Genomic DNA, 19191 nt, shown 5'->3' with positions numbered 1-19191 from the left:
CACGGGTCCTAATCTTTCTGACTCTTACGCCGTTTTCACTAGTCTTTATTTTCGGGGTGGCCTCCGAAGCTCCCTCATCGCCTCCTCATTTTGGCCCCTTCCTCTGGTCCAGCAGTGACTGAGGACACCGCGGCCATCGTGGGGCTGTGCGTGTGGCCATCAGGCTCTCCTGAGCGTGGGGCGCGGCCGCCCCTCAGCGGGCTTCCATCGAGGTCAGGATGCGGACGCAGTCCATTGCCCCTGTTTGGCTGACTTAGTGGCTCCCAGCAGCAGCCTTGTTTAACTCGGTTAAGCAGCAGGAACGTGTGGCTTCAGAAAGGAAGTGCCTTAGTGAGGAGGCCCGGCCCAGCTGTCGACGGGAAATCCTTCCTGCCGCTGACGACCAGGCGGGCAGAGGATCCCACGGCCGCTGCTGGCTCTGACCTCGGGCTGCTAAAAGCGCCCCCATCGCTCTCTTCCAGGCGGTGCTGGGCGTCCAGGTAATCAGGGTGGCAGCTGTCACAGGCGGGCCCATGAAATTGCACATGCTGTAACCGTCCATTGACTTTTGAAATGAACTCCAACTGCTTTCTAAGGAAGTTCAGACCATGAAGTGACAGCTGATGGCCACATAGTTTAAAAATGAAACAGAAATAACTGCGTGCTCGTTTTGAGTGCAATCAGCACCCTCTCGTGTGTCCGACTTGCACAAGAACGGAGCCGCTGTTGTCCTGAGCCATTTGCCCTGCCTGCCCGGAGCCGTGACAGCGAGATGGGAGGGGCTGACGGGGTCACCGCGCGGCTCTGGTCGTCGAGGCGTCTCCTCGGAGAGCGAGCCGGCCTCTGAAAACATTCTGGGCTGGCGAACTTCATCATTATCTTCAAGGCTGTTTTAGATAATCTTGTGATGGAGGAAAGCGTTCAGTTTCTGGGCTGTGAGGGTGGAAGAAGGTAGGGCCAGGAGGCTCACGGTGGGCCTGACATCCACGACGGAGGCGCCGGGCTCCGCATCTCCTTACGTTACCCCTTGTTGAAGACAAGCTAGGAAACGGGGTTCGTGGAATCTCGTAGCAACCTGGTTGGGAAGTTGGTTTGTGTCTGGCAGGGGCATAGGCTTTGGAGAGAAAAAAAAAAAAGATAAGAGCTGGTCACACCCTCAGCAAGCCTGCAGCTCATGGACAGAGTCAGGACCGAAACACGCGAAATCCTCAGAGACCTTTGAAAATAAGTGGCGTGCTGGGTGGTTTTGAGTCAACGTGCAGAGGGAGGTTCAGGGAAAGGAGGGAGCCTCGCGGCCTTAGGGGTGAGAGCTGGTGGGGCCTGCTCGGTGGCCAGGAGCCGGGGAGGGGGGGACAGGGCCCTGTCTTCCTGACGCCGGGCTGTGGGACTCGTCCCCCCTCTGATGTGGCGGGATTTCTCCTGCGCACTGAGCTGGCGCTGTGGTCAGCACCGGATGGCTCCCTCGAGACCTGTCCCCGGCACCAGGGCACAGGTGCCCACGGGGCTGCCGTGAAGCCAGGCCTGTCCCCACGCGGAGCTCGGGGTCCCAGCAGACTTCATGTAGATGCAGACGCGCTCGAGCACCAGGCTGGCTGAGGAACAGACGGACCTGACCTGCAGCTCCTGGCAGGGAGGGTTCCGAGTGGACTCCTTTCCCGGTTGGCAGCTGACCTCCTGGCGGGGCTGAGATGCCAGCTCTGAGAGGTGTGCCTCGGATTCCGTGAGTGAGGGGACGGGGTAAACGGGCCCGTGTCTGCACCACATGCACACACACCTCTTTAAAAACATTCTTATTTTAAAACCTCATAACGTGAAAGCCTCTGGAGAGCATGTTTGGGAGGTTTGGGGGATGCGTCCATCCTTGATGGGAGGGTCCCCAGCCCTGAGGGCTACTTTCTCAGGAAGCAGGATGGTGGGGGCAGCCCCTCAGTTGCAGACCGGGACCAACCTCTCCTTCCTCACCTTACGAAGAACGGCTTGGAGGCTGGAGAGAGGGTTTGGAGTCCCCAGCAGGGGTGTGGCGAGCGGGCCTGGCACAGTCAGTAAAAGTGGCGCCACTGGCAGCAACCGGTGTCCCCACCCAAAAATCACATCCCAGCTCCTTCGCTGGGCTGGCGGCCCCGTCTCCCCCCAGAGAAGAGGTGGGTGTAGCGTGAGGCGCCGCCGTGGGCGGCGTGGCTCCCAGCCCAGACCTGCCGCCAGCTCGCGGTGGGACTGGCTGATGGCAGCCCCCTGAGCGGTTCCTCCACTGGGTGACAGCGTCTTCCGAGGGACGCGGCGGTCAGCCTGGGAATCTCGGAGCAGTCGCCCCCAGTCCCGTCGCTGCGCCTGCTTCTCTGCCTCTCCTCGGGGCGCAGCGACGTCTGGAATCCTCCCCCGACGCCAGCCGACCTCACAGCCCGTGTCGACGTGTCTACGCGGGGACTCGGCCTCTGCCCTTCCCGAGGCGACCCCCTCGCCCCTGGTCTCGCTCACCTGCCAGTCGCTGCTGCCCGCACACCTGAACCATCTCAGCAGGCTGCGGGGCCTGCCCGGCACCCGCCTGCACGGCCCCCGCCTCTGGGAGCCCCCTTGGTTCCTTCTCGTGCCCTGTGCCCCCGCTGGCTCTTAGAGTCACGCGGTCCTGGGACAGCCCATCGGGCACCTCCTGCATGTTCACCGCCCTCCCCTCACAGGGTGCCGCCGGGGCTCCTGCCGCCCTCTGCGGGGGGCGAGGGGACTTGGCACCTGGGTCCTCGCGGTCGTCCCCCGGGCGTGTCTGTGTCCCGACCTCCTCTTGCCATGGGGACCCCAGTGCTGGTGGATGAGGAACCGCCTGATGACCTCACAGACCCTGTTTCCGCGTGAGACCACATTTTGAGGTTCTGGGTTTAGGACGTGAAGGTGTGAATTTTCGGTGACACAGTTCAACCCCCAACGACACAATCCCTTTCTCTTGTTGGTGACTTTGCTGCTTGTGTCCCCACTTGGATATAAACCCCAAGAAGCAGCTCAGTGTTTGTTGCTGAATTTCCCGGGCGGCGCCCGGCACCCCGTGGCTTTCTTGCACATGTGCTGAATGAATGAATGAATGATAGGCTGGGACGAAAACCCTGGCTGTCGACGGTGCTCACATAACCGCAGGCGAGTTCTCCTCTGAAGGGCTCTGACGGGCTTTCACGGGCAGCGCCTGGGGTGCGAGACAGGCTGGGCTCAGGGACCTGAGTCACGCGCGCTGCTGGAGGAGCCCCCCTGGGGGCGCTGGCCTTGCTGGGGGTCCGAGGCTCCGTGCTGCAGCTCGTGAGCCCCTTCGGGGAGTTGCTCCTGCGCTGCCCTGCCATCCTTAAAAGTGTGACCTTTCAGTCTCCTCACTGGCGCATAACTCATTTGAGAAGTGAATCCGGATCCATTTAAAGACATGCGTTTGCTCCGTACGTTTGACGCCCCTCCTGAACTTGGATTCCCGGCCTCCGCTCCTCCACCCCCCCCCATCTCCACCCCCGTCCCCTGCCCCCCGGCTGAGATGAACCACTTGCCGGTTCCTGGGCCCATCACGCTCCCCTAACAACCCCATTCGCATTGTACTCTTGGTCTATTGCTGGAAAATGCAGGTGATTCATCACGGCTGGGGAGGCCTCTGCCCCCCCGGTGCCTGCAGCCCAGCCCTGATGTGACAGGGGCACAGCCAGGGCAGTTCTCCGAGCAGGGCGGGAGGGCGGGCTGCGGGGGTCCCTGCTCCTCGGGTGTGACAAGCCCACCGCGTAACCCTGTGCTCTCCCCGCAGCCCGCTGAGCCCAGAGAAGGGGACGGAGGTGCTGGAGGATGTGGCGCGTCTCCTGGACATGCCGGCGGGTGTCTTCTCGGACATCGCGTGAGTGTGGGCGGGGCCCTGGGCGTCTTCTCCGTCTGGTGGGTCCACCGTGAGCTTGTGGGGTTTGCTAATTGTGTCACAGAGAAACTGGTGAGGGAAGAAGAGGAAGGAAGGGTCCAGTGGGGTTCAGATTGGTTCTGTAAGCGCAGCTGAAACCCGAGCGTCCTCAGAAGGACTATAATCCCCTGAAAGAACCCCGCCCCAGGCTTCAGGTCTCCCCGCTGCACCAGGAACCACCCGGGAGGCTCTAGACCGTCGGGATGGCCTGGCGCCCGCAGGCAAGCCAGGGCCCTGGGGATGGTGCCCCAGCTAATGAGGCTCTTCTGGCAGCTCTGCGCATGTGGTGGCCCACGGGGACAGTTGTGGCTACACAAGTGTTTACCGAGCGCTGAGTGCCCAGGTGGAGTGGAGAGCAGGCGGGGGTCCTGCTCTGGGGAGCTGAGCTTCCAGCAGAGGTGGACACGTAGACAGAGCTGGAGAAGGTCAGGCGCCTTCCGTCCTGTCCCCGCGAACAGAGGCATGAGGCCAAGAGGGAGGAACCTGGGGCAGGAGACCCCACCCACGGGGGGGGGACGTTTACATGGAAGGGTCATGCGGCCGTGGGAGCCCGGCCGGGAGCCCAGGTGGCCTTTGTCCCAGTGCTGGAGCCACCGCGGATGTTCTCCAGGAAAGTGTCTTTCCAGCCGCATGGAGAATGAACTACAGGGGACCCAAGCGGAGCCCAGGTGCCGTGGGGCCGCTGAGGTCTCCAGTGACGGGCCGTGGCCTCGGAGAAGGAGGGGCGGTGGGAGGGGCGGGTGTGAGACGAGTCACCCGCTGGTAGAGGGTCCATTTCTGTGTTCCGTTAAGCCGCACGCAGGCCCCCGAAGCCACTTGTATTCCCACCTGTAACGTCAAGGGTCCTTTACAGCTGTCCTGTGTCAAATCGCATTGATTGGCAGTGCGTCCGGCACCGCTCCTGTGTGCAGGACCTCCAGGAGGGTCTGGTCATCAGACTCAGGCCCTGGAGTGGGAGGGCCTCACACAGCCCAGCGGGGAGCCGCTCCTGCTGACCGTGGCCACTTCCACAGGCCCTTTGGCCCCGTCACGGTCTCCGTGTGGCCCAGTAAGCAGGACAGACGGCCTGAGCCAGAGGTCCCGACTGTTCCCTTCAAAGAGGAGGAGGGGGTCCCTGGAGCTTCCTGCCTCGTTCCTGGCTCCCGTGGGCAACTCCCCTGGGCCGCTCACACCACTGGGTCCCCACGGGCTTGGCCACTGAGGACCCAGCTCAGGTCCAGTGGTCCCTGCTGCATGTCTGCATAAGCACGCCTGGCACGCTGACCGCACGGCGTGGGTGCGTGTTACACACACGCATGACGGAATGAGTGATGGACCCCAGTGACACTGCACCCCTTCCTCTGTAGAGGGGGCATTGAATGTGGCCCAGGGCTGAGGGAGGGAGGGAGGGAGGGAGTGGGCGCCTCCTTCATCAAAGGCAAGAACCTCGTGCGAGAACTCCAAGGCCTCACGTACCAGGCAGAGGGGTCCTGAGGCAGGAGCTTCCAGGAGCAGCTGGTGGCCTGCGGCACTAGGAGCCCGTCCTCGTGGCTCAGAAGTAATCACCCAAATCAGCTCTAGAGTGGGGCTCCTCAGGCCCACGCGGGGCTGTGTTGATTGAACCTTCATTATCTTCCTTTAGCAAAACCCTCCGTGGTGACCAGGCAGCAGGCGGAAGGCAGAGGCCCCAGCCCCAGGCTGTTTCCTGGAGACGTGCCCTCTGCTGCCCCGCTGCTGCCCCTTGTTTCTTAGAAACCTTCCAGAGGGGATGGAGGCCGGGGCTGCCCCCCCCCCCACTGCTGCCACGGTGGGGTTTGAGGGAGGGTTGGAGAGGAAAGGGAGCTGTGGGAAGTGGCGTCAGTCCTGGGGGGCTCCAGTGGGGGGGCTCGGGCCTGGGGGGCTTCAGGAGATGCTGCCTAACCTGCCTGGCGCCCCCTGTGGCCCCTCTCCTGGGTCTGCTCCTCACTCCTCGGCTCTGTCCCTCCAGACACGCTACCTCCAGGTTTGGAGACTCTGGGGACACAGGGGTGTCCTGGGGGGCTTTCCAGCCTCGGAAGCTGGGCCGGTTCCCAGACCAGCTCTTTTGTAGATATCACCTGCCAGTCTCTTTCCTGCTCAGGGAACGGGGGCTTCCGACTTCCCCCGGGGCCATGCTGGACCCCGCTCTTTCAGCCTTTGGGAGTCTGGTCCAGGGCTCTCGCGTGACTAAACCCCTGAGCGGCCCTTTCCCCGCAGCCTCGCCTGGGCCTGGAGTTCCCCGTCTGCCCTCAAGTCTGCTTCTTGGTGCCCAGGCCTCGTGGGAGCCCCCGTCCTGCCCAGTTAACGCTTGTCTCACACCTCTGGGTATTTAATGCTGTACGTGGTCTGTGGGGGGGGGGGGTGTTGCGTCCCATGCCGCACATGCATGTCCTGTGTGTCGCCCCCAGGACCCAGCACGTGAGGACGCACACCAGCTGCAGGGACTGACCTGGGGGGTCCCTGGGGGGACGACCGCGTGGCCGGCACTGGGCTCTGCGTGCCGCAGACGCTCTCAGGGCTGGTCATCGTTGCAGGAGAGGAAAGGAGTTTGCCCCACAAAGCGGCACTTCCAGGACCGTCTGCGTTTTTATGGAAGTACTAGTTATGCTTAATATGTTTTGTTAATGGTTATGTAGCTGTCAAGCAAATTTCATTATTTCTTATTACATCATTAGCAGCCATTAAAACGGCATCAGCACACTGGTGTAATTACGCCGGCAGACGCACGCCGACCGCAGCTGTGGTTTATAATCTAATCGTGGCTGTCCGGGGCGGTGCTGATTGATGCCGCTGCTCTGGGCGCTTAGTCGGGTGGGTGGGCGGCGCTGCAGGGCCTCGCGGACTCCCAGCCGCTGGGGGCCTCGGCCGAGCCTGCAGACCAGCTCAGGCAGCGCAGGCGCCAGCCGCATCCCGGGTCCCCCTTTGGATCCCCCTTCGTGAGCCCTCATGGGGCAAGAAGTGGTGTGATTTCCCTTCCGTGTGGTCGACTGCGCTGGCGAAGGGCGGTTCCTGAAGACGCAGCGGGAATTCACAGCCTGACACGGTCGCGAGGTCCTGTGCACAGGCCAGGTCAGCTGGACCCTGCCGGAGCCCGGCGAGGACGCGGCACCCCTGTCCCGTGCCCACCGCCGACCCTCCACACCTCCCTCCCCATGTGAGGACCCCTGCAGGTTTGGAGGATTCTGGAAGACGTGTTTCAGTTTCCTGGAGCAGAGTTTGTACTTATTTGCCTCCTGTCTTGTTTCCCTGGCGACTTGCCAGAACTGCCCCTGTTTTACAGCTGGGCAAACCCAGGCCTCGGAGGTTAAAAGGCTCAGCAGGGTGACAGATGGTGACACAGGATGTGGCTGTGCAGTGGAAAGTCTGCAGAGGCTTTCGCATCCCCGCTCATTAGAGCAGGTGCTGGGGAGGGGGCACCTGAGCTCACGTCGTGTTCGGCCATAAGGGGTTGGATATGCCCCGTGCAGCGGGGTGACCCTTCCCTCACTGGTGCCAGGGCCAGGGCTCAGCTGCGCAGGGGCTGGGCCGTCACAGACCAGGTGTCAGGTAGGGAGCTGGTGACAGCAACACGGACCCTCCATTCAGGGCGTGCTTTCCACGCTAGGCGGTCCCAGGGTCACGGGTGTGCATCCCGGGGTCACATGTGTGCATCCGAGGGACATGTGTGTGGCGTCCTGGAAGGAAGGAAGGCCCTGGTGCCCCGTCGGCCTTTCCCGCTGGTCCCGCAAGTGTTGGGGCAGGTGAACAACCCCTGTGTGCTCCGTCTTTGGGAAACCGGGGACGTCCGTGTGATCTTTAGAGAAAACCGTCGGCACCTGAGGGAAGATTAGATTTGGGGGGTCCCGTGTGCCTGGAGCTCTGCAGACGCAGTTTAGATTAGAAACGTCCAGAAACCACACGTGAACCCAGAGTCGTGCCGTGCGGCTCTGTCGTTAGTGCTCTCTGATGGTGGGTGCAGACTGCTCGTGTGAGGAAGGACTTTCTCTTAGTTTTGGAAGCAGTTGCACTCAGATGTCGTGACTCAGTCCCAGACGTAGCCCCATCGTCCACACGCGTGTAAGGCGCCGGCGGGAAGTGTCATCACACGAGTGATCTGTAAAATAATTAACGTTCAGTTCAAGCACAAACCGGGGGGGGCAGTGGAACCGAACATAGAGCCTGTTGTGGGGAGCCTCACTGATCACCAAGAAGAGCAGCTGCCTTGCCAGGGGCATCCTGATGGCCAGGGGCCCCTGGAAACCACGCGTCTGATGGGAAGGGCCGAGCGCACGCAGCCGCCCCCGAGCCGCCCGTGCCGTTCCGGCTCCCTCGACGCCAGCTCCTGGGGGTTGTCCGGGAGATGACGGGCCAGGAGATGCAGAGCTGGGACAGTCCTGACGAAGGTGGCCTCCCTGCCCCTCTTCAGACGAATCAGTTGTTAAAAGAGGGATGTACTTTTCAAAGTCATGTGCAACACAGTATTTAAAAAGCTTTGAAAAATTTTGACAACTCCTGTCTAGCAATCCCCTGCCAGTTATTTTTTTACTGAGTAGTTCTAAAGATTTCAATAAGTTCCTTTCAAGAGAATTTTAAAAATACCCATCTCTTTCTTTTCTGCTTTTGGTTCCTGCGGCTCCCTTGGGAACAAAATACTGAAAACAGTTTCCATAACAATTTTTCTTTTTCCCTTGCAAGAATATTTGCTTGTTATTGTTGGATATTGGGGTTGATTTGAATTTTTTGTAAGAGCCCTGCCGTGTGTGCGTTAGGAAAGCGAAGCCTGTGGATAGAATTGCTGGAATCTGGGAACAGAGTCACAGTGACCCCGCAAAGCCACCCCCGCGGAGGTCGCGTGTGGAGGAGCAGCGCCTGGGGTGCGTGTAGTGTTCAGGGAAGGGGCCCGTGTGCTGAGTGGTTCTCACGCCTGTGAAACGCTCTCTTCCAGGGTCTCAGGACCAGCGGTGACCTTCAGGGTGCGCGCCAACGTCCAGAACATGACGGCGGCGGACGCTGCGAAGGCGGCAGGTGAGGCTGCTTCCGCGCAAGCGCACGTGCCCACCCGGGCAGGGGAGGGGGGCCAGCTGCTCGGAGGACAGCCGTCTCCCCAGAACCCCGATGCTCATCGGGTGGGGCCCGGAGGGGAGTGGCTGGCCTCGGGGCGGGGGGGACGGCGACCGCACTGCTCGCTCGGATAGAAGGCGGTGTAGGGGCTGGGCTCCGGCCTCTGCGGTGACCCCGTGTGGACAAAACGGTGCCCTTGTGCTTTGAGGCTTTCCGTCCTGTCCCAGCCCAGCAGCTCACATGGGCTTCACCGTGTCCACCTGGCACACGAGAGCACGGGACGAAGGTCTGAGTGGCCCCGTGCTTGACCTCGGCGTCCCTCTTAGAGCCCAGCCCGTCACTCGCTCACGCGTTTTGAGATCTTCTGGGGGGTCCCAGCGTGTGGTTGGTTGTCACTGAATGAAAAACGCAAAGCGCAGAATGTGGGGTGTGTACGAAGCCTGCTTTCCCCTGCACCCCACGTTTGTTTTCAGCTACTGAAAGCTTGTGTAAAATGTACAGTCCTTCCGCCCAGTAAGAAAAATATAGGAAACATAACAGAACCTGAGCCTGATGGTTTCCAGTAACTCAGTGGGAAGGACTCTCGTGCTTTATGGTCGTTTGTAAGCGCCGTGGCTGAATGCACCGACCCAGACGCAGCAGAAAATGACTCTTTGTTTCAGCCAGTCCTGTATGTGGCTAAATATATGAACTGTTTTTAATGAAACTTACATCTTCACCCCAATGTACAATGCAGCACGGTATTTTGGCTGATTTAGAGATCTGGACGTTTAGTTCTCGTCAATTGAGGTGTCATCTTATGGCGTCTATTAACTTAAAGTTTCTTTATCCAGTGACGGTAAACAGGGCATAAAAATATCTGTAACACCCTATTTGGTGGAACAAACTATAGGTCTTCTCTATTTTGGTTGCTGTTGGCTTTTCCTTGTAGGATATTTTGGTGCCCTTAGGAACTCTGATTTGCTGAAAGGAATGATTTGGGGAACAGAATTTTTGGTTAAAGAAGAATTCCTTGCGGAGTTGTACTACTTCCCAGAAACCTGGCAGCTTTAAGCCTGTGGAGAGCTGACGCGCACGCCCCCAGCCCACGTGCCTCCCAGGCTTCATTTCACTGTAAGGGGTGGAGCTCGGGGTCCAGCTGAGCGGAGCAGCCTAGTGGGTCCCGGAGAAAGGAAGTCAGCAGATTCCATTCTAAACACTCTGCGGGCTGAAAAGGAGCGGAATTCCGTGTTAATGGCTTCGCTCTGTGTGACCACGGGCTCTCTTTCCCTGCACAGCACCCGTTTTATGGTCCTCGTCCCTCAGCATAAGAGATTATTGAATATATTTAAGACCAAATCAGTTATCAGTTTTTTACCCAGAAATGCATTAACAATTGTTCCATAATTGGCAATTCATCCCAGTACTGGGAAGTAATACTTTCAAAATTGGATTTGCTGGAACTTAAGGATGCTCTCAATGGAATAAAAAGGAATGAAGTCTTTTTATCTTTTAGAATTGTGACAATATATTCATGACAATGGCATTTCATTTATTTTATTGCTTTCTGTGGGAAATAAGGTTGATTATTTGAAGTCTGGTTCCTTGGTCATTTTAAATGTGTTCATGTCAGGTACCGAGGGGGAAATTGCACATGCAGTTTGAGTGTCGTATCAACAACCCTCTAAATACTCAAATTTCTGAATTACATTTTCGTGAACCAGCGTAGCTGTGCCAGCCAGGGTGTTTCTTGCTTGTGCAAAATGGATAACATACGTGCATACTTTAAAAACTTCGTTTCTTTTGTATTTTAAATAATTTCATGATGTTATGGATGTACCTGACGCTATACAGGGAAAGGATTACGGAGAAGAGTCTGTGACCGTAGGATCTGAGCGTTTGGCGGCAGAAATACCAAACTGTAGTGGCACCTCGACCCCGGCCACCTTGAGGGCGTGTTTGCTGCCACCAGGAGAAGCAGCCTCCTCCAACGCGGGGTCCACGTAGAGGTGGACGTGACCCTGTGTTATCAGGAAGAGTTTGAACTTAGAAGGACGTTTTGTGGCTCCAGTTTTAGAAGATGACGTGGAATCTTACTAGCGTTGTTGCGGCAGTGTGGGCGGGGCCGGCGGGATGGGCCGCGTGCAGACCGCACGGCCTTCCGCCCGCGTGTCGGCGCCCCTGCAGATCCCGGGACCGTTTGCCCTTGGTTCTCGCCATGGGGCCTCCTGGTGCTGCGCTGTGCGCCCCTCTTGTTACCAACGAGGGGAGACGTGACCCTGTGATGGAGTTCAGAGGGCATTTCCTTTGCCTATTCTGCACAGCATGGTACAGAACTTAATGAAGAGTCGTGTAGCTGATGACACGTCTGTCCCCACCAGACATGGTCCGTGTTTGTCCTGAAAGGTGGATGCAGTGGGTTTCCTTATATGGGTGGTTCTTTCCTGGCATTAATTAGTGAACTTGGGCGTGGACGTCAGGCGTGAGTGAACAGTGGTTCCCAGGAGACACTTCGTGCGTTCAGAGCACACAGAGAAAACTGGTGGTTACGTTCAGCCTTCGTGGCCACGTCATCTAGTCAAATTGAGCAGGACGGAAAAATCCTTTTTTCACTCTTCATTTTCTCGGTCGCTTATCCTTAAGTAGCGTATTTCTAACCCGTGTGTGCGTCTCCCTTCAGGGAGGATGTGCTTGATCGCCTTTAGAGGAAGCACACGCTTTGCTCCCCACGCCCCGCAGAGACGCCTGCCCCGTGGCCTCCGGGTCCGTGGCCTCTTGCGTGCGCTGCGCGGCCCCTCCTGCTCTGAGATCGGCCGTGTCTGCCACCCTCCCGGGGGCCTTCTCAGCCTCGGCTCCTCTTTGCTGGGGTGTCTGACTCATGCCTGTCCAGCAGGTGATGGGCCTGGCTCAGCGGTTTGTCTCCCTTGGATCTTAGCACCACCAGCTGCGTCCTGTCTAATCCAAGCTCTGGCCTCAGCACTCGGCTTCCATTCTTCCTCTGGGCTCATTTCAAGTAACACACGTGATTTTAAATCCCAGCATCTCCCGTTCAGAGAACGATGCCTTTAAACCCTGTCGGGTGCGGGCCCAGGGCTGGGAACCGGGACAGCGGGACACCAAGACCCACCCCGGACTGTGAGCTCTGCCCAGCCTCCGGGTGAAGGGGGCAGGCATGTCCTTCTGCAGAGTGCGATGCCGTCGCTCCTGGGAGAACGGAGTGACCCCTGCTGTGATGCCCATGGAGTGCAGCCGTCTGGACGGCCGACCAGGCTTCTCCCTGACGGGAGCACCGCGCGAGGCCCAGGCCCCAGGGGCATCTGCAGAGCCCGGCCTTCGGAGGAGGGGACGCCTTGCCTGGGTGCTTGTCGGGGGGCTCTGAGGACCAGCGTGGGTGCCAGGTGGGCTGGAGGCGAGAAGGGGGCCGTGCAAGGGCAGCCACGGGGCCGGGCGGGGCCGGCAGCTTGACTCACCCGACTCAACTCGGGGCGGGGCCAGCAGCTTGACTCTCACCCGACTCAACTCGGGGCGGGGCCTTTGGGTCCGTGAGAAGGGCTCAGCGAGTTCATGGCGGCTTGTGGGGCCAGCGCTGCCTTCCTGACACCCAAGGGGCTTGGCCAGTGGCCCAGGTGCCCGCACCTGCACGAGGAATCCCGGAGCGAGGAGGCTGCTGGCCCGGGGTGGGGGGAGGGGCTCCTCGCTGCAGCGCCAGCCGCGCACACAGGTTCCCCCGACGGCGCGGCCTGCTTGCCATGGGCACCCCCTCTGTTCTCGCCTGGGACGCAGCACCTGGACCTGTGAGTGTGGGCAGGCAACTGTGCGTGTAGGTGCCCGAAACCGGGTTTGCGCCCAGTGTGCTTTCACTGTGATTGAGAGACCGGAATAAATGCTAGAGGGACTGGTGAGCCCTGGAGCTGGAAAGAAGGCTGTGCTTTTTCAGCGAGACCGAGGAGGATGCCTGGGAAATGCTCGCTCAGCGCAGCCGCTAGGAAACCGTGCTCTTCTGCCGGGGAGTGGGACGCCCGTCAAAAGCTGGTGGAAGCCAAAGCCTGCGGGGACTCTCATCTTCTCCAAGGCGTAACGTGAGAGAACCGGAGGAGTTTTTAGGTAAAAGCGACGTCGGGGTTCCTCCTGATTCGTGCCTTGTGACACAGACGAGAAACACGGGCCGGAGCGGCGGTGGCCTCGTGGTGGGACGCGGGGAGCCCGCGGGGCCCGCTGACCTGCCCATGGCAGCAGGCGGTGAGCGGCCTGGTCTCAGCTCTCCAGGCAGTTCTGGCGCGGTCGCCTCACAGCCTCGGGCAGGTTCCAGGTCGAGGGCCCATGAAGCCTGGCTGAACCTGGGGGGGTCACCGGCGACGGGCAGGGGGCCCTGCAGGGTCAGCTCACCTGCCCCTCCCAGTTCAGCAGGCGGGTTGGCGGACGCGGCGCCCGAGGATTGAAGCGGGAAGATGGGCAGCAGAGGGAACCGGCCGGGGGTCTGGGGACTCGGCAAGGGTCTCGGACTCCAACGTGGCGATTCCGGAAAAGAAACTGAATAATTTTCCAGCTCTGTCTGTCGTGTATCCTGTGTTGTTACCTGGAAGGGACAAGCTTGCTTTATTTCGCTGAATGGATAGACTGTGTGTTTCCAAAGCGAAGCGCGCGACAGAGGCCCGTCCTCCTGCTGGCCGTCGGATGCACCCTCCATGTCTGCCGTCCAGGAACGAGGCTCATCTGGGCCGGGGGTCACCATGGCCGAGTGAACGTTCCCCCCCTGCAGAGGGAGTGTGGCCTGGAGCCCCTGCTTTAGCGGGTGCTTGTGCTTTTCCTGAGGATGAGAAAGGAGTCTAAAGACAGAGCCGCGGTCCTCATGCCTGTTCAGAAGGAAGCAGGGGTGGTGACGGCTTCATCCTGGATGGATTCGCGACCAGCTGCAGAACACACATCGGGTGGAAAGATGCTACTGGAAAAAATGAATCTATTAACAGTCAAAACACGTTGTCATTTGGGGGATATTTCAGTTTTTGGAGAACTCAGCTCAAGAAGTTCCTGTGATAACGGCTGGGGCTGCTTCCTCTTCATACTTACGTGAAGACAGAATCTGCTTCTGTTCGGATAGACTTGGAGACCTGTCTGCAGACGACTCTCTTGTCTCATCCTCGGTCCCAGAAAGGTATTCTCTGGCTTCTTTTGGGCACCCCCTCCCACTGCTACAGCCCCCAGCAGAGTGGACGGGAGGCTGAGACCAGGCGTTTTCAGTGCACGGGCCTCACTTTCCTCCTGGGATCCGGCTGGCTGCCCCGGAGTTGGGTGCAGTCCAGAGCCGAGGGCTGTTCGTGGGCACCTGTCAGTGTCAGAACCAAACGCCGACACGACGCGATCCTGCAAAGGCAGAGTCGGGGTCGAACCAGAGTCGGGACAGGAGTGGAGTCCAGAGCTTGGGGGTCCTGGGGGGCCAGACCCACGTGGGTTCTGGAAGCTGTCAGCATTGGCCGGGGCTGGGCGCGCGAGGGTGGAAATGTGGACCCGGGCTGGCCTGCTTACACCCTGGCCAAACACGAGTGCAGAACCGGGGAGTGGGAGGGGGCCGGCTTAGCTTCGAGGTGTCCACGCCGAGGACTTCTGCATTCTGTTGTCTCTGGGGTCGAGGTGTCTCATGGAGCTGCTTTTAGTCGAGGCCAGTTTCCCACTTACCAGTCATTGGTTGGTACCAACGCAGGGCGGCCAAGTGCCAGGCCCTGTGCTGGCAGTGGGGATGCTGGGGTGACGGAACAGAGGCTGGGCTCTGGTGAAGGTGCGGCCCAGCGGGGGAGACGGAGGAGGAGGACGTAAATATGCAGCGCGATGTAGTATGGCGCGGCATGGGGCATGTGACGTAGTCTCTAGTGTAGTCCAGCAAGATGCCAGGTAATGCAGTGCCGCATCGCGTGCACTGTCACATGATATAATTTTGTCATTACGTAATTATCTGATATTACCTGACACTGTGTAGTACGTGATATAGCATGACGTGGTGTGTGGTATGTTATAGCATAGCGTTATATGCAGCAGTACAATGTAACATGCTGTAAGACAGTACACCGTACGATAGCGTGCTGTACCTCACATCACCTCAGGGAACGTGGAGTGGTCTGAAGGGAAACCAGGCAGGGCGTGGGCGCTGGACGGGTCGGGACGGGAGCTGGTTTAGATGGTGGCCAGACAAGGCCCCGAGCGGCCGTGGAGACAGAAGCCGAGGCTGCCGGCAGCTAGGCCTCCGCGTATGAGCAGTGGGGTGTCTGCGTCTCTGGGTTGGGGCCCTGGATCTGGGAGTTGGCGACACGATGCCCAGCACATCCTTGGAGTCTGTTTGTGGTTGTCAAGGTGGGTTTTGTAGTCTCACGCTTATAAGTCCCATTTCCTTCCTTCCTTCTCCTTCCCTCTTCCCACTCTGTGCTGGTGCCAGGAGTCACAGAGAACCAGACAGAACAGGTCTTGTCCTCTCCAAGCCTGGTGTCTGCTGGAAAGAGAGACATTGTGGCCCAGGCAGCCTGAGGAGGCAGGGAGGGCTTCCTGGAGGAGGCGTCTCGAGGGAGCACTGGGGTTCACGAGGGGGAGTGATGGGCTCAGACCTGCAGTTTTAATTGTGATATATGACACTTTTGAAAGCTCCCGGCTTCAGCTCGAGGGATGTATGGGGAGACGAGGTGCGCTAGAGGTGTTTGTGTGGTCCAGAGGGACACGCGTCATGGATGGGGACACGGCAACGTCGTGGGTGAGGTCACAGGGGCCCTGGGGACACGTCTACTGGACCTGGTGTATGATGACGGTGCTGGGTGTGCAAGAAGCGTCCAGGCTGAGGGCACCAGATTTTCTGGCTGGGTCACCCGGGCAGAGGGGCGTTTGCCGGGCGGTGGGGGAGACAGGACGCACTCAGGACAGGACGACGTGTTATGGGGACGCGGTAAGTGCTGTTTGGCCCATGTGCGTCTGGGGCCCCGAGTCTCCAAGAGTGACACGTGCAGGTGCAGCTGGAGAGAAGCGGCCCCGGTGGCCCCAAGCTGACCCGAGCTGGGCAGGTGCCACCTGAGCAGCTGCTGTCTGCGGAGGGCAGACTTCTCGGTCACACGGGCCCCGCCCAGCCCTGTGACCTATGACCCAGCCCTCTGGGGCCCTCTGACCTCAGACAGCCTGCTCCACGCTAAGTCCCAGGTGGCTTGTGTGAAAATGACGCAGGAACCCTGATCCGCAGGACAGTCGAGTGCTGGGTAAGGGGGTGTTCAGGAGCGGGCCCGGCATGCGGGCACCCGGTGGGCAGTGTCCTGTGAGCTGCCCCTGGGAGTGGTTGCCAGGCTCCTTCCCTACACGTGGGCCCCCCCCTCCACTGCCGCAGCCCTCGGCCCCGTGGGGTCAGTGCTGATCTCAGTGGTCAGGGTGTAGCCGGCCGCCCTTGGAGGAGGTGACCCGCCATGTGCAGGGCTCAGGTGGACGCCGTGTCCAGTGACGGGGCTCCGGCCCCCCGGCGACACGCAGAGGACATGCCTGCTGTCCCCTTGCCCTTCTGTCTAGTGAGTGTCCAAAACCCCAGTCCTTCCAAGTCACGCAACTCTTCCCACAGTTGATCGTCGTGACGCTTCGTCGGCACGTGAATGCTGTTCCCTCCTCATCTCAGCACAAACCTGAGTGTCCTTGTGCCTAAGTGGAAGGTGGCTGGTTTTAAAAATAGGGCTGTGGCCGCAGCGCAAGACAGGCACCGGCGGGAGGAGACGCTGTGACGGCACGGGCGCGCCACCCGGCAGCGTGTGGGGAGGGACGGTGTGACCCGTGGCCGGGGCCTCCTTCAGCAGTTTCCAGCGGCCCCTGCCCCCGGCCGCACAGCTGGGCGAGCGCAGTGTGTCCGAGCCACCTCCCCGGGGCTCTCTGGCTGCACCAGTCCCCATGGCAACGGCGGAGGGCGCGGAACAGCGGAGCAGCCGTGAACGCGCTTCCCTGTTTCTGCGGGCCGGCTGCTCCAGGTGGGGTCTGAGTGGAGGCTCCCAGCCCAGCCCCTCCCTGGCCCCCATGATGCTGGGTCGGTAAGCCTGGAGCCCCGCGCAGACCTGGGGGCCTCCTTCCTCCTGGGTGGCCGTCGGACCAGCTCTACGGCCAAGCTCAGGTCTTTGACACTTGAGGTGTCCTGATGCTATCATTTCAGAGGCCCTGTGACGCCTAACTGTTTAACAAATTCTTCCCACGAGCCCTTCGGTGTCTGAGCCCCTCACCATTTCTCCTAGACGCACCTGCAGCGTGTAGCCCCTCCGCAGACCTGGCAGCCGCGGGCGGTCACCTGCGGGGCCCAGGGCAGGTCCCGCAGATGCTGGGATCAGGAGAGGCACCTCCCGCTGCGGGACAGAGGACGGTCAGGAGCCACGAGCTCCCTGCTGTGGGCGGGCCGGGGCCCTGGCTTTGTCTGTCGGCACTTGGGCAGGAAGCCCTTGGAAACTGGTGGGGACGTTTGTCACAGGCAGGTCTCGCTGTCAACAGGTTGCTGAGGCCAGCGCTGCCTTCCTGGGCTTGTTTCCCACCCACTTGCCCGTTTTCCTCCTGCACAGGGACACTGAGGCCCCAATGGCCCATTCTTAAAAATGAGCCCCTAATTACGGGGCACGCTGGTACCCCGAGTCCATGTGGTTCCCAGGGCACGCTGGTACCCCGAGTCCGTCTAGTTACAGGGCACGCTGGTGTCTGAAGTCCATGTAGTTTACAGGGCATGCCGGTACCTGAGGTCCATCTAATTTACAAGCGACGTTGGTACCCCAAGTCCATCTAATTCACAGGGGATGTTGGTACCCCAAGTCCATCTAATTCACAGGGGATGTTGGTACCCTGAGTCCACCTGGCCCTGAGACACAAGTCTGAAAAGGCACCGTGTGCATCAGGGAGCTGCGGTAACTCCGCGGGTGGCTGTGTTACGGGACAGCAGCCCTTGGGGTGATGCTGAATGTGTGACATGCAAATCAGCCAGCGAACAAAAGGCTCCACGGGATGGCGTGTGAGCCCAGCTGGAGCAGCTCCCACGGCCCTCTCCTTGGGAAGAGGGGTATGCACCACACGGTGGGCACTGACTTCCAGGCAAGCTGGCTGCAGGATCGCCCGCAAGCTGAGAGCCAGTCGGCACGGGCTCCAGTCCCAGCCTGGCCCGGCGTCCCCTCTGCTCTTTCTTGGCAGCCAAAGTTGGGGACACAGACCCGCAAGAGTGGGGACCAGGGTTCAGAGCTGAGTCCCAGCCCCCATCCTGCTGCTTCGTCCTGTGACGGCTCCTTTGTCGGGCTCCCGGCTCCTTCTCTGTGGGACGGGACTGGTAATTATGCCCCTGGGGTCGCAGTGGGGTCAGGCAACGGAGGAGGAGTTCGGTGTGAGTGAAACTTCACTTCTACAGGGTTGGCAGGCTGCTGTCATTGCCCACCTTGGATTTCTGTCGGTTTTGCTTGCCCGGAGGGCGTGGTGTTCTCCGCGTGGCCGGAGCTGCATTGGTGCATCGTGGGGTTGGACGAAGGGGAACCGGCCGTGTGTGAGGGTTGTGGGAGGATCGCAGGCTGAAGGGACCATGGCGTGGTCATTAAACATGGACCCAGGTCTTCCTGGAGGGGGAGGGAGGTGTGTGGCCACCGTCTGCCCCTGGACTCCCTTCTGCTCGAGGACCGAGGCCCGCAACGTGAGGGCAAAGCCTCGGTGTGGATGGTCGCCCAGGGGAAGGCAGCTCAGGAAGGACGCCCGCAGGGTCGATGCCCTCGTGCTGATTAAGGTGGTTGTACAATTCCTCCTTTTCCATTTAAAGGCGATTTGCTCTCTGTCAACACCTTGTCTTATTACAATTGCAAAGCATGAAAAAGCAAATTCAAAAAGAAAAGTCTTCAGCAAAAGCAATGATAGGATTCCCTGCCACAGGATAAAATGGTACAGATAAAGTCTTGCCAATGTCACAACAACCAAATCGACATCCCCAAACTGCCCCTCGAGGAGGTAACCCAAGCTGCCACTTGTCGGAGAAAACTTGGTCATGATGAGTGAATAGAGACGTCCCGGCTGGACGACGGCGAGCTGCGTCCTGTAGGTGGTCGCCCAGGGGCAGTGCTTTATTTAACCCTGTGACTTTAAAGAATGAGAACAGTGACACCGTCCGCGGGGCCTTCCTGCAGGGGCTGCTGGTTCACCTCTCTTGGCTGCAGAGCCTGGAGCAGGGATGCCCTGTGCTGGGCCCTGCGTGATTTTAGGGACCTTGGCGGAGACAAGCAAACCACGGGGCAGCGAGGCCAGCACCCCCGGCGTTTCCCCGGCTTCCTCGTTTCCTC

The 19191-nt window shown here is 59.9% G+C and overlaps 1 protein-coding gene across 2 annotated transcripts in view; it reads left to right on the top strand.

Moving 5' to 3' along the window:
- Positions 1 to 19191, top strand: part of PTPRN2 (protein tyrosine phosphatase receptor type N2) — a 708877-nt gene that overhangs the window by 285793 nt on the left and 403893 nt on the right. For both annotated transcript variants that reach the window (XM_082398840.1, XM_082398839.1), the window contains 2 exons: positions 3743 to 3829; positions 8808 to 8887. In XM_082398840.1, the coding sequence (XP_082254966.1) occupies positions 3743 to 3829; positions 8808 to 8887 (167 nt within the window). The remainder of the gene's footprint in view (positions 1 to 3742; positions 3830 to 8807; positions 8888 to 19191) is intronic.

Source organism: Balaenoptera borealis (genome assembly GCF_965194805.1).
Source record: "Balaenoptera borealis genome assembly, chromosome: 7".
In the NCBI taxonomy this organism is placed as follows: Eukaryota; Metazoa; Chordata; class Mammalia; order Artiodactyla; family Balaenopteridae; genus Balaenoptera; species Balaenoptera borealis.
This window is presented reverse-complemented; position numbering and strand designations above follow the sequence as displayed.